The 14,490-nt window shown below is 45.9% G+C and overlaps 2 protein-coding genes across 4 annotated transcripts; one reads left to right on the forward strand and one right to left on the reverse strand.

The window, feature by feature from the left end:
- Positions 1 to 1,415: 1,415 nt before the first annotated feature.
- On the forward strand, positions 1,416 to 9,013 carry LOC117588889. 3 transcript variants are annotated; one of them, XM_034280430.1, is made up of 6 exons: positions 1,416 to 1,517; positions 3,833 to 3,902; positions 3,966 to 4,189; positions 4,253 to 5,768; positions 8,083 to 8,124; positions 8,992 to 9,013. In XM_034280430.1, exons 2-5 carry the CDS (start codon positions 3,861 to 3,863, stop codon positions 8,089 to 8,091), a joined length of 1,791 nt encoding a protein of 596 aa, XP_034136321.1. In that variant the 5' UTR covers positions 1,416 to 1,517; positions 3,833 to 3,860; the 3' UTR covers positions 8,092 to 8,124; positions 8,992 to 9,013. The 3 variants fall into 3 exon arrangements, with proteins under 3 accessions (XP_034136321.1, XP_034136320.1, XP_034136322.1); XM_034280429.1 differs by lacking the exon at positions 8,992 to 9,013 and adding an exon at positions 8,341 to 8,370; XM_034280431.1 differs by lacking the exons at positions 8,083 to 8,124; positions 8,992 to 9,013 and adding an exon at positions 6,436 to 6,527.
- A 3,444-nt stretch (positions 9,014 to 12,457) lies between these two features.
- On the reverse strand, positions 12,458 to 14,384 carry LOC117589185 (dipeptidase 3). Its single transcript, XM_034280908.1, has 3 exons — positions 13,426 to 14,384; positions 13,190 to 13,365; positions 12,458 to 13,127 (listed from the first exon to the last, which is right to left on the reverse strand). The coding sequence occupies exons 1-3, from the start codon at positions 14,257 to 14,259 to the stop codon at positions 12,782 to 12,784; spliced, it is 1,356 nt and encodes a 451-aa protein (XP_034136799.1). The 5' UTR covers positions 14,260 to 14,384; the 3' UTR covers positions 12,458 to 12,781.
- Positions 14,385 to 14,490: the final 106 nt, after the last annotated feature.

A 14,490-nucleotide genomic window follows, 5' to 3' on the forward strand; every position in this document is an offset into this window, starting at 1 on the left:
GTCCGATCGCGGGGCAGACTATAAAAGTTTTTCAAAGAACATTAACATCAAAATAAGTACGTACGTACTCGAATTTGTAATCTCTCGTCAATATGTAAGATCGCATGTTATCCTTGAGAGGAACTTACTTGTTTTGCGACTCACTGTTCGCTACTGGCATTGACTTTTTCGTTTATTGAACTCTCTTACTCATGGTGGGGGGTATGTTGAAACCAACATCATAATTAGTCAAAAGCCTATTAAAATAGCTCTATTAAAATAATATAAATAAAAGTTCGACTATTGCCAGATGTCCTATGCCAAAGATCAGCCAAAAGTTGAAAACTTTAATTGCTGTCTAGGTTACGTGAGGTGTTGACAAAAGCCCTAACACTTGAGCATTTGCATCAAAGTTGGTATCATGATTTCATCGTACGAGTATGCACAGAGCTAGGCTAGGGAGCCAACGGTGGCAGAAAATGCTTATCCGTATTCTTCTTACCTTCGCGCCACGTTCCCATGGCGACAAACCGATGAACTGACGAACAGCACAGCACAGCGGAGCACAGCAATAGCATCGCATCGCCATGACCGATGCCATTTGGGTAAAAATCTATCAGCATCACGAAGCGGACGTTGGGCTTCCAAAGTTTTGGGATCCCAATACCTGTTAGGGATGACCAGGCAGGCGCATCAACTTGGCCACGGCAACATCACACCACAACACACCAATCGTCGCCGGTTGGAGTTGCATGACAACATTGAAGGCGCCGTAGTGACAGTCGGCCACGAATCTACACATGTAGCTAGTACAATGACGGATTTTGACTCTTTGGCCCTAAAAGCAGATACAGGCGAAGGCGCAGTCGCAGCCGCAGCGCAGTCGGCAGCCTCAGCGCAGTTTTTCAGCTGAAAAATGTTCCAGTCGCGCGCTTGGGTCAAGTCAAGACAACGGGCGCGATGTCGGCGTGTGGATGCTGCTCACGCGTCTTCGCTGCCCACGAAATCAACATGAATGGAAAAAATCGCAAGACTCATCCGGCTTCACATTGGTGGCTATTCAATGCTCTATGGATTGTTGTAAGCACTTTAAGTATAAATAAAACTAAAGCTTGAGTACTAGTGCTGGAAAACGCATCCTTTAAGACTTTGCACTCATTGAGGATTAAGGATTTTCCAACACCCAGCATAACAGTTTATTAATCGCACTGCATCTTGTAAACAAGTCGCCGATACCCTACTGTGATTAGTGTGCGTGTAAAGACACTACAATCAACGTAAAATAAACAACAATATGTGTGTATAGGCAGGCTACTAGCATGGGTGTTTTTTGTTGCTGTTTGGCTTTTTTTTTTACTTGAGGCTGGGCTGGGGCTTTGCATTTTTATAGCAATATCCAAAACGGATTTTGTTAAATCATACCCCGTGTGTATATAAACGAAGACGAACCTCTTCGAGGCTTAGTGCGGCAACGTCCACTTAACCAGCGACAACAAATCGCAACCATCCCCCCAGTAGGTCTTCAACAAACAAGTGCAGTAAGTCAGCGCCAGGCCCCAGTCCCAGCCAAAAGATGATGGACCAATTAATTAGTCGCTTCAGCGAGAGTGTTTCTGTGTGCATCTGAAGCCAGTGTTCAAGTGTTCAAAGTGAATTAATGTGCGCCGCACAATAGGCTATTAATTGCACCGAAAAGAATTTAAGCCAAGTGAATTAAGAACAGGTGAATGAATCAATGCTCCTACAAATGTTTTGTCAGTGAACGGATAATTGCAACAAAAGTGTAAAAACCCCAAACTGGCATAAAGGAATCATATAAATTACCGAATTTATTAGAAATCTCCAAATAAAATACTCTAATTGGCGAATACGATTTATTAATTCAAGCATCTTGCGGCGATACTTAAAAAGCATACGAACGGGTATTTTCAATTTACTTCTCTTTGCTGGTCAACACACAGTTTTGAATACGAAACAAGTTTTACAGATCCGCAATTCTTACAATGCGCAATATTTTTTGCGCATGTGCGCCTGCGGCATAATAACAATTCTTCGATTTGTTCTTGCCTTTTTTTCTAAGTATTGCAAATTCTGATTTGCACGTTTTTAACGAGAAAGCTGAATTATAAATTCAAATTTGTATTTAGTTCTTTAGTCCGGGATGTGAAATACAGGTATTATAGGAGGTAAATACTTTTAATGTGCATTCCAAAAGCAATCAAGGCTCAGCTCGTGTGGTCATATCGAAATGTCCAAACCATGCTGACGCCGCCTCTCACAATTGTTTAATTCATTGTGTAATCTGCATCGAAATTCGCCCATATTTGATTCGTTTTTGAATAAAGTGAACTTCCATATAAAGAGAGTTTTTTTTATATATCCATTTCGAGCTCATGCTTTGTATGACTAAATACAAAATGTGTGGAAAAAGATTACGTGGTAAATTCAATTAGAGCTGTCGGACTTTTAGTGGTCTCACATTTTTGCCATGAGAATTGATTAAATTGTGACTTTATTAGCATTAATAACTATACTACAACTTGAAAATGTTGGCATTAAAAGGAAAACCAAAAACCAATGACCCAATTAACTAATTTCGATTGAGTTTGTACATAATTATGGGTTAATATTATAAAATTGGCATGTTTGAGTTTGAACCGTGAAAACCGCGAATAGCAAAGAGATAAAAAAATATAAAACTAGGTCATGCGCACATGTGGCGAGAAATGGGAGCACCAGTAGCAGTGAAGATTGTCGACAAATTATATATCCATATTTTCATGGAAAATAATAGACAATTCAAAGAACACATCAAATATAAGCTGTACTTTATTTTTCACTTGGAATACAACTTAATTTTGATGGCAATCGCAAAGAGTACTCCGTATAAACATAATTATACGAGGTGGCTCTTTGATTTCCTGTGTCTATGACCGTTAATTATCCATAATCATATTGCATTGTAAAAATCGAGTTATCTTAATGCTGGCAATCTACCCAGACAAATGGAGTTTATTGTGGAAAAAAGTGCCTAATACATAGAAAAAAACAACACTGACCAACTAGTCAGCCATCAAATTGCAGAAGCCAATGCCACACACAAAAGGCCTCAAATTGGAACCCCTTTATCAAGAGAGGTAACCAAATATTAGGCACTGGCAGGGGCTACTACTCGTACAATATTTGCTTCGCGTCTGTCTCCCTTTGCAACGTTTGGTTTGTGTTTTATGTGTATGGATTTTGAAATCTGCAGCTTTTTTCTTTTTAAAGGTTAGTTGTATTATTCAAAAAGCAAACCAGTTTTTGCGAAGCAGATGCATCACATCAGCATTAGCATCACGGCATCACGGCATCACGGCAAAAGAGGTCCCGCGACAGCGTCCGGCCCAATGAAGCGTTTTGTAAATATTGTACGCCCCTCAGCATGTACCCATTTACCTAATTTACGATATAGTAGATCTTACCTCACCCAAACACTAAATATTCTCGGATATTTGTACAGCGACACACTTCATTATAATTATGCGATGAAACAAAATTTAATTTTTTCAACCGTCAAGCTGAAATGATAAACATTTTGACGTGTACGGATAGACCCATGTCAAAGAAAAATGATGTGTGCATATTATTTATGATTATTTCTTTGAGTTTTTTAACTGATTTTTGGTCTTTTGTGCGAAAGGTAGGGTCTTGTCTTGACACTTGAACAAAACTGAATGGATGCCGCTACTAAAATTGAAAAATACTAGAACAATTGGTTGGAACAAAGAAAAGTTTCGGCTACAAAGGACAATGAACTGTTGCATTATTTGAGGATTATTATTTTGATTAATTTTGAGTATGCGTCTTACAGGTTGGAAGTTAAAGCAAACACATTGAATATGGGCAACATTGGCCACATATTTCTATGGGCGCTAATAGTGGTATGTACAAAATATTCAACAAAACTTACAAACGGATACCAGCGTTCTTTTATTATCTTCAAGGTGATTGCCTCAGGGACGGATCTGAACAGCGATGATTCGCTTAATGATGTCTTAAGCTACGTCACGCCCACATTCAATGGTGAGACATCTTTGTCAGTGCAAAACATTGAAAAGATCGATGTAAAATGCGACCAACGAAATGGAATGACGGTGGAGGTGGACTTTTTGGAAAACTTTAATGGAATCATTTACAGTCAGGGCTATTACAATGATCCCAAGTGCACGTATGTAACGACAGTAAAGATCTAAAGATCTGCCATTTAATTTATTACATTTATTTATATTAGCTATGTGGCAGCCAATAATGGAGACACCAAATTTATATTCAATGTGCCTTATGACGGCTGCGGCAGTAAGCCCTCCTGCTCGATATGCTCTTCAATCGAGAACGTTCTGATTATACAAAATGATAAGGATATTCAGAATAGTTGGGATATAGCCCGAAAGGTGGCATGCAGCCGCAGCGAGGAGCAGGAGAAAACGGTCTACTTCAAGCCATTTGTTGTGGATATGCTCGAAGTAGTTTCCGTGGATACTCCGAGCGGACCAGTGGAATGCTGGATGGAAATTGGCATTGGAATTCCACCAAACATAAAGCCGATTAGTTCAACACTGAAGCTTGGCACCGACGTAACCTTCACCATAAATGTAAAGCATTCGACTCAAGCATGGGATGTCAATATACTGAAGTGCTATGCCTCGGATGACATGAACTTTGAGGCAAGAACCACCAAGACATTACAGCTCTCCGATAAAAGAGGCTGCACCATAAAGGAAAAAATATTTGGAGAGTGGAAAAGGTTGGAATCCCAGTCTGGAGCCAGTCTTACCTCCACATATTATAATACGCTCAAAGCATTCAAATTCCCCGATCGCTCGCAAGTCTATCTAAAGTGTGATATTGAATTGTGCAAGGGAACTTGTCAAAGAGATTATTCGTGCAGCAGTTTAAAGAACAATATACCCATAGATGTGCGCAAGCCTAGGTGCTACCCCGGCTCAGAAGATCCTGCTTGTCTTTCAACCACTTCCGAAAGGCCAAGAATAACAATAACCACAACCAACGCAAGATGTTATTCTGGATCAACTGATCCTGAATGCCAGAAAACTACCTACTTCCCACGGCCAACGACTGAATCTGCAATAGAAATAGAACAACCAGAATGTTATCCAGGCTCAACCGATCCTCGATGCCCTCAGAGGCCTGCGACCACCATTAAGCCCAGATGCTATCCTGGCTCGCCGGATCCAGAGTGTCAACCCGCTACTTACTTGCCACCTACAACGAGAAAAACACCAGTAGATAGACCCAAACCTCGGTGTTTCCCCGGATCCACCGATCCTAGATGCCCCCAGAAACCCGTGAAAACACCGAAGCCACGTTGCTATCCTGGCTCATCCGATCCTGAATGTGTTTCATCAACATACACGCCCGAAACAACAAGAAGAACACCAACTTACACTGCTCCTACTACGACTGGAGCTCCTGTAACCATAGAAACACCGAAATGTTTTCCAGGGTCTAACGATCCTCGATGCACTCTGGCGCCCGCTACGACAATTAAACCGCGATGCTATCCTGGCTCATCAGATCCAGAATGTCAGCCCGCTACTTACTTGCCACCAACAACGAGAAAAACAGCAGTCGATAGACCCAAACCTCGGTGCTTCCCAGGTTCCACAGATCCTCGATGCCCCCAGGAACCGAAATCACGTTGCTATCCTGGCTCGACCGATGTTGAGTGTCTTTCGTCACCAACAACTAGGAGAACAACAACTTACACGGCTCCCACAACGACTAGAGCTCCCATAACTACAGAAACAACAAAATGTTATCCAGGTTCAACTGATCCTCGATGCCCTCAGAGGCCTGCGACTACAACAAAGCCCAGATGTTATCCGGGCTCAAAGGATCCAGAGTGCCTCAACTGCTTCCCAGGTTCTCGAGATCCAAGGTGTCCTAAGGTGCCACCAACTAAAAAAGCAGGCTGTGAGGAGAACTCAGATGACCCCAGATGTCGACCGGCCACCTATTTACCGCCTTCTACATTCCGCACTCCCACAATTTCACCTAAGCCAAGGTGTTATCCTGGATCAAGAGATCCTGCGTGCTCAACAGTCACCTACCAGCCACCAACTCCGAGAGGAACAACATCAGTCTCACCAAAAGCACAGTGTTATCCAGGGTCTACCGATCCTCGATGCCCTCAGAAGCCCGTGACGACCATTAAGCCGAGATGTTATCCTGGCTCTAAGGATCCAGAGTGTCAACCCGCTACTTACTTGCCACCGACAACTAGAAAAACTCCAGTGGATAGGCCGAAACCGAGCTGCTATCCAGGTTCGACCGATCCTCGATGCCCTCAAAAACCAGCGACAACACCGAAGCCACGTTGCTATCCTGGCTCAAACGATCCTGAATGTGTGTCACCGACAACAAGAAGAACACCAACTTACACGACAACCAGAGCTCCTATAACTACAGAAACACCGAAATGTTATCCAGGGTCTTCCGATCCTCGATGCCCTCAGAGGCCCGCGACGACCATTAAGCCGAGATGTTATCCTGGCTCCCAGGATCCGGAGTGTCAACCCGCTACTTACTTGCCACCGACAACTAGAAAAACTCCAGTGGATAGGCCGAAACCGAGCTGCTATCCAGGTTCGACCGATCCTCGATGCCCTCAACCAGAGACGACACCAAAGCCACGTTGCTATCCTGGCTCAAACGATCCTGAATGTGTGTCACCGACAACAAGAAGAACACCAACTTACACGACAACCAGAGCTCCTATAACTACAGAAACACCGAAATGTTATCCAGGGTCTAACGATCCTCGATGCCCTCAGAGGCCTGCGACTACAACAAAGCCCAGATGTTATCCGGGCTCACAGGATCCGGAGTGTCTCAACTGTTTTCCAGGCTCTCCAGATCCCAGATGTCCTAAGGTGCCAACAACCAAAAAAGCAGGCTGTGAGGACAACTCAGATGACCCCAGATGTCAACCTGCCACCTATTTGCCTCCTTCTACATTCCGCACTCCCACAATTTCACCTAAGCCAAGGTGCTATCCTGGATCGAGTGATCCTGAGTGCTTACCAGTCACCTTCCAGCCACAAACAACTAGAGGAACAACTACAGTCTTACCCAAACCACAGTGTTATCCAGGGTCTACCGATCCTCGATGCCCTCAGAAGCCCGTGACGACCATAAAGCCGAGATGTTATCCTGGCTCTAAGGATCCAGAGTGTCAACCCGCTACTTACTTGCCACCGACAACTAGAAAAACTCCAGTGGATAGGCCGAAACCGAGCTGCTATCCAGGTTCGACCGATCCTCGATGCCCTCAACCAGAGACGACACCAAAGCCACGTTGCTATCCTGGCTCAAACGATCCTGAATGTGTGTCACCGACAACAAGAAGAACACCAACTTACACGACAACCAGAGCTCCTATAACTACAGAAACACCGAAATGTTATCCAGGGTCTAACGATCCTCGATGCCCTCAGAGGCCTGCGACTACAACAAAGCCCAGATGTTATCCGGGCTCACAGGATCCGGAGTGTCTCAACTGTTTTCCAGGCTCTCCAGATCCCAGATGTCCTAAGGTGCCAACAACCAAAAAAGCAGGCTGTGAGGACAACTCAGATGACCCCAGATGTCAACCTGCCACCTATTTGCCTCCTTCTACATTCCGCACTCCCACAATTTCACCTAAGCCAAGGTGCTATCCTGGATCGAGTGATCCTGAGTGCTTACCAGTCACCTTCCAGCCACAAACAACTAGAGGAACAACTACAGTCTTACCCAAACCACAGTGTTATCCAGGGTCTACCGATCCTCGATGCCCTCAGAAGCCCGTGACGACCATAAAGCCGAGATGTTATCCTGGCTCTAAGGATCCAGAGTGTCAACCCGCTACTTACTTGCCACCGACAACTAGAAAAACTCCAGTGGATAGGCCGAAACCGAGCTGCTATCCAGGTTCGACCGATCCTCGATGCCCTCAAAAACCAGCGACAACACCGAAGCCACGTTGCTATCCTGGCTCAAACGATCCTGAATGTGTGTCACCGACAACAAGAAGAACACCAACTTACACGACAACCAGAGCTCCTATAACTACAGAAACACCGAAATGTTATCCAGGGTCTACCGATCCTCGATGCCCTCAGAAGCCCGTGACGACCATTAAGCCGAGATGTTATCCTGGCTCTAAGGATCCGGAGTGTCAACCCGCTACTTACTTGCCACCGACAACTAGAAAAACTCCAGTGGATAGGCCGAAACCGAGCTGCTATCCAGGTTCGACCGATCCTCGATGCCCTCAACCAGAGACGACTCCAAAGCCACGTTGCTATCCTGGCTCATCCGATCCTGAATGTGTGTCACCGACAACAAGAAGAACACCAACTTACACGACAACCAGAGCTCCTATAACTACAGAAACACCGAAATGTTATCCAGGGTCTAACGATCCTCGATGCCCTCAGAGGCCTGCGACTACAACAAAGCCGAGATGTTATCCTGGATCTAAGGATCCAGAGTGTCAACCTGCTACTTACTTGCCACCGACAACTAGAAAAACACCAGTGGATAGACCAAAACCGAGCTGCTATCCAGGTTCGACCGATCCTCGATGCCCTCAGGAACCCGCGACGACCACCAAGCCACGTTGCTATCCTGGCTCATCCGATCCTGAATGTGTGTCACCGACAACAAGAAGAACACAAACTTACACGGCTCCGTCCACACCTAGAGCTCCCATAACTACAGAAACACCGAAATGCTATCCAGGGTCTAACGATCCTAGATGCCCTCAGAGACCCGCGACGACCATTAAGCCGAAATGTTATCCTGGCTCGCAAAATCCAGAGTGTCAACCCGCTACTTACTTACCACCGACAACAAGAAAAACACCAGTGGATAGACCGAAACCGAGCTGCTATACAGGTTCGACCGATCCTCGATGCCCTCAGGAACCCCCGACGACCTCCAAGCCACGTTGCTATCCCGGCTCATCCGATCCTGAATGTGTTTCACCCACGTACACTCCACCGACAACAAGCAGAACAACAACTTACACGACAACCAGAGCTCCTATAATCACAGAAACACCTAAATGTTATCCAGGGTCTAACGATCCTCGATGCCCTCAGAGGCCTGCGACTACAACAAAGCCCAGATGTTATCCGGGCTCAAAGGATCCGGAGTGTCTCAACTGTTTCCCAGGCTCTCCAGATCCCAGATGTCCTAAGGTGCCAACAACTAAAAAAGCAGGCTGTGAGGACAACTCAGATGACCCCAGATGTCAACCTGCCACCTATTTGCCTCCTTCTACATTCCGCACTCCCACAATTTCACCTAAGCCAAGGTGCTATCCTGGATCGAGTGATCCTGAGTGCTTACCAGTCACCTTCCAGCCACAAACAACTAGAGGAACAACTACAGTCTCACCCAAACCACAGTGTTATCCAGGGTCTACCGATCCTCGATGCCCTCAGAAGCCCGTGACGACCATAAAGCCGAGATGTTATCCTGGCTCTAAGGATCCGGAGTGTCAACCCGCTACTTACTTGCCACCGACAACTAGAAAAACACCAGTGGATAGACCAAAACCGAGCTGCTATCCAGGTTCGACCGATCCTCGATGCCCTCAACCAGCGACGACACCAAAGCCACGTTGCTATCCTGGCTCATCCGATCCTGAATGTGTGTCACCGACAACAAGAAGAACACCAACTTACACGACAACCAGAGCTCCTATAACTACAGAAACACCGAAATGTTATCCAGGGTCTAACGATCCTCGATGCCCTCAGAGGCCTGCGACTACAACAAAGCCCAGATGTTATCCGGGCTCACAGGATCCGGAGTGTCTCAACTGTTTTCCAGGCTCTCCAGATCCCAGATGTCCTAAGGTGCCAACAACCAAAAAAGCAGGCTGTGAGGACAACTCAGATGACCCCAGATGTCAACCTGCCACCTATTTGCCTCCTTCTACATTCCGCACTCCCACAATTTCACCTAAGCCAAGGTGTTATCCTGGATCAAGAGATCCTGCGTGCTCAACAGTCACCTACCAGCCACCAACTCCGAGAGGAACAACATCAGTCTCACCAAAAGCACAGTGTTATCCAGGGTCTACCGATCCTCGATGCCCTCAGAAGCCCGTGACGACCATAAAGCCGAGATGTTATCCTGGCTCTANAGATGACCCCAGATGTCAACCTGCCACCTATTTGCCTCCTTCTACATTCCGCACTCCCACAATTTCACCTAAGCCAAGGTGCTATCCTGGATCGAGTGATCCTGAGTGCTTACCAGTCACCTTCCAGCCACAAACAACTAGAGGAACAACTACAGTCTTACCCAAACCACAGTGTTATCCAGGGTCTACCGATCCTCGATGCCCTCAGAAGCCCGTGACGACCATTAAGCCGAGATGTTATCCTGGCTCCCAGGATCCGGAGTGTCAACCCGCTACTTACTTGCCACCGACAACTAGAAAAACTCCAGTGGATAGGCCGAAACCGAGCTGCTATCCAGGTTCGACCGATCCTCGATGCCCTCAACCAGAGACGACACCAAAGCCACGTTGCTATCCTGGCTCAAACGATCCTGAATGTGTGTCACCGACAACAAGAAGAACACCAACTTACACGACAACCAGAGCTCCTATAACTACAGAAACACCGAAATGTTATCCAGGGTCTAACGATCCTCGATGCCCTCAGAGGCCTGCGACTACAACAAAGCCCAGATGTTATCCGGGCTCACAGGATCCGGAGTGTCTCAACTGTTTTCCAGGCTCTCCAGATCCCAGATGTCCTAAGGTGCCAACAACCAAAAAAGCAGGCTGTGAGGACAACTCAGATGACCCCAGATGTCAACCTGCCACCTATTTGCCTCCTTCTACATTCCGCACTCCCACAATTTCACCTAAGCCAAGGTGCTATCCTGGATCGAGTGATCCTGAGTGCTTACCAGTCACCTTCCAGCCACAAACAACTAGAGGAACAACTACAGTCTTACCCAAACCACAGTGTTATCCAGGGTCTACCGATCCTCGATGCCCTCAGAAGCCCGTGACGACCATAAAGCCGAGATGTTATCCTGGCTCTAAGGATCCAGAGTGTCAACCCGCTACTTACTTGCCACCGACAACTAGAAAAACTCCAGTGGATAGGCCGAAACCGAGCTGCTATCCAGGTTCGACCGATCCTCGATGCCCTCAAAAACCAGCGACAACACCGAAGCCACGTTGCTATCCTGGCTCAAACGATCCTGAATGTGTGTCACCGACAACAAGAAGAACACCAACTTACACGACAACCAGAGCTCCTATAACTACAGAAACACCGAAATGTTATCCAGGGTCTAACGATCCTCGATGCCCTCAGAGGCCCGCGACGACCATTAAGCCGAGATGTTATCCTGGCTCGCAGGATCCAGAGTGTCAACCACCAACATATCTGCCACCAACAACGAAACAACCTCCAACTTATAATACCAAAACAACTAGGCCCGTAACAACAGCGACTCCCACAGCTGTGGAAAAGCTAAGGTGCTACTCTGGGTCCACAGACCCTCGTTGCAAGCAGGACACCACTGTCATACCCTCATTTAACTTGGTAACTTCAACTCAGCCACCCGCAACAACGCCCACCTATTGTTATCCTGGATCTATTGATCCACGTTGCCCCGACAGCGGCTACAAAGGCACGAGCCGTATTCCAGCTACATATCTACCGCCCTTGAGTGACCCGGGCTACGACAGGACTATCCGAAATGCAAAGAGTTCTTTCTTCAAGGAAATTAACCAATTGGCCTTCACCGATAATAATATGTTTGAGATTGATGACGATGAGAGTGAATCAACTAGAGTTAAGCGGGAGTTAAAGGATGACGACGATGATTCTTTGATGATTACTCAAGAGGAAGACCTACTATCGAGAAGGATTGTTAAGCGTGAGTTCAGTGAGCGGCCATCTGAGAGAGAGGTGATTTCCCTGACACTCGGTGTTCGAACTGGGATCAATGTTAATTAGTCATGGGAATTAAATGCCTAGCACTAGAGCAATACTATTATAATACCCATCTTTCACCGATATGTATTCTACTTAGCCAGATATTCATTAAATATAAATCTATGTACAAATTGTAATGTTCGTCTGGATTTACTTCACTGACTTTTCCTATTTTTCCCTGAAAGCAGGAACTAGACCTTTAGGGCTGTGAAACTTTTAGCCAATGCATAGAGTACCACCAACGACTCTTCACCGTATACCATAACAACGAGGCGCAACTGGGGTTTTGCTCTTTCCGTCGTCGGCTTCCTTTTAAAGCTTTCATCTTGTCATCTCTGATATCTATAAATGAATGTGAATAAATGTTTAGTTTAATCTAGAAACAATTTACAGGCAAATGGGTTTTTATTTTAAATATTTATTCATTATATTGGTTTAATACTCACAATCGTATTATTGCGAATTGTGTTGGAAGTTTATTTGAATATCTGTTGTGCACAGAAGGTACATGAACAGGGTGCAATCTTTTGATGTTTACCCAACTCTGGTTGCAAGGAAAATTGTTGGTGGTGTTTGAGACTGTTTAACAAACAATAAAACCATTTTCAATGTTATAATACTTTTGTAACCATTATAAGAAGCGAAACCCTTGTAAAATCAGGAAAATTTCTCTGCTCTGCCTTTACGAAATTTATAAAATTTCTGCTGTGGTGCTTAGATCAATTAATTAAATACATTTTGGTTAATATATGTGAACAAATCATAACTCCCTTTTGGGCTCCTTAAGACTCTGGATAGCGACAATACGAATTGCTTTCAACTGACTCATGCGGAATCCACTCCTCATACAATGGCAAGCGACTCTTCAAGGTCTCGATTTCTCGCAAAATTCTCATGACATTACCACCAACGAGTTTTTTTATCGCGGCATTACCCCAGACTCTGTCCCGCGCCAACTCGGCCAGCAAAAGAGCATAACTTTTGGGTGCTCCGCCCAGTCCGATATGATCCACACCGGACACCTTTCGCACATAGTTAATGGCATTAATTGCCTCTCGAACGCTTAATGTTCGATCTCCACAGCGTTCCAAGTTGAGCAAAATGACTCCACCATTTTCTGGCAAGAGGCTGTAATAGATAAACAACATTTGGTACTCCTTCGTGGACCCTTGATCAAGATTTAAACCCACCTGAGCACGTGGTCCGGTATGGAAGCAATACTTGTGCTGTTGCAGATAGAAAGCGGTGTAGCGTTGGTTAATAGAACCGGAGCCTTTGCGGTTTGCAAGACGGCAAGCATCGCTGCCTCGCTAAGTTGAGATATCTCCACCAATATGCCCAAGCGATTCATTTCAAGTAGCATTTTCTGTAAGAAAATTAAGAGGGTATTAGCAAGGGATTACCTCATCCGCCGCTTAGTACTCACTTCTCCGAATTCGTTGAATGAATTCGTAACATTCTCCTCTATGAGGTGATCTCGCCTGCGTATGGCAGCTGCAGCCCATGGTGTGGTGCACTCCAAGCTAGTTATTGCCACAAACCGAGCGCCTAGCAAATAAATAGAGCGCAAAACTGCCAGACTGGTGCCCAGAGCATGGCCCCCACTGATGCCCATCAAAACAGCCACCTCACCCCTGATATGCGTTTGCTCCATTTCATCGGCCGACTCCACAATATGCATTAGATCGCTAGCAGCAGTGATGCGTTTTGCCTTATCGATGCCCTCCAGGGCAAGCTGAACCGCGTCCAGGTACTGCGCACCACAGGGCACAGCAATGGGCCACAGCACAGCGCCTATGTGATTTTGGCGCACCTCAAACAAGTTGCTGCTGTTAAGATTCGAGGTAGTTGGTGGCTTCCAGGAGCCCTCAATAAGCGGCGATTCTGTCAGCAGGCGTCGAATGAATGACAGGCGGGCCTCCAGCAACGAAGAGGAGCGCAGCTGAAGGGCCAATGGAATGCCACCTGCCATGCCGATGCATAAGAGTACCAGACCCACGCCCAGCAGAATCTTGCGGCCACGCGATCTCTCTGGGCGCTCTCCGGATAGCTCGCTGCTGGAATCCTTTTTGGAGGTGTAAGAGGGAATGCCACCATTGCTGCATCTAATCTTTTCGGTGCCACCACCGAACTTGGTTATTTCCGCGGGCAGCTCAATATCAGATATTTCTGTGAAGACAAAACATTGCTGCTTGCAATGCGGTTGATGCTGATGAAGCGGATGCACTTCCAAAAACTCGCGACTCGGTACAGGATTCATTGCATCATACAAACACTAAATGCACATGTAAGACTTGGCACCAGTTTTGGTTTCAACAAACAAGAACCCAACACGTTAAGCAGCCAAGCTGGAAACTCAAACGATTATTGATTTCTGACAGATTCCTTGGCGAATCCTGCACCTTGTGGTCATGCGCGTTGCGAGGTGTTACAAAGTTATCAATGAGTGTGGCAGCACCAGAGAAAGTTTACTAATAAAATACTTAATATA

This window comes from Drosophila guanche, unplaced genomic scaffold (genome assembly GCF_900245975.1).
Source record: "Drosophila guanche unplaced genomic scaffold, DGUA_6, whole genome shotgun sequence".
Taxonomy (NCBI): Eukaryota; Metazoa; Arthropoda; class Insecta; order Diptera; family Drosophilidae; genus Drosophila; species Drosophila guanche.

Bases quoted from the DNA above. Each gene is read 5' to 3' on its own strand.
- LOC117588889 (XM_034280430.1), top strand. From the start codon at position 3,861: ATGGGCAACATTGGCCACATATTTCTATGGGCGCTAATAGTG. The intron at 3,903-3,965 runs GTATGTACAAAA...ATTATCTTCAAG, and splicing joins TTCTATGGGCGCTAATAGTG to GTGATTGCCTCAGGGACGGA. The intron at 4,190-4,252 runs GTATGTAACGAC...TATTTATATTAG, and splicing joins TACAATGATCCCAAGTGCAC to CTATGTGGCAGCCAATAATG.
- LOC117589185 (XM_034280908.1), bottom strand. From the start codon at position 14,259: ATGAATCCTGTACCGAGTCGCGAGTTTTTGGAAGTGCATCCGCTTCAT. The intron at 13,366-13,425 runs GTGAGTACTAAG...ATTTTCTTACAG, and splicing joins CATTCAACGAATTCGGAGAA to AAAATGCTACTTGAAATGAA. The intron at 13,128-13,189 runs GTGGGTTTAAAT...TATCTATTACAG, and splicing joins ATACCGGACCACGTGCTCAG to CCTCTTGCCAGAAAATGGTG.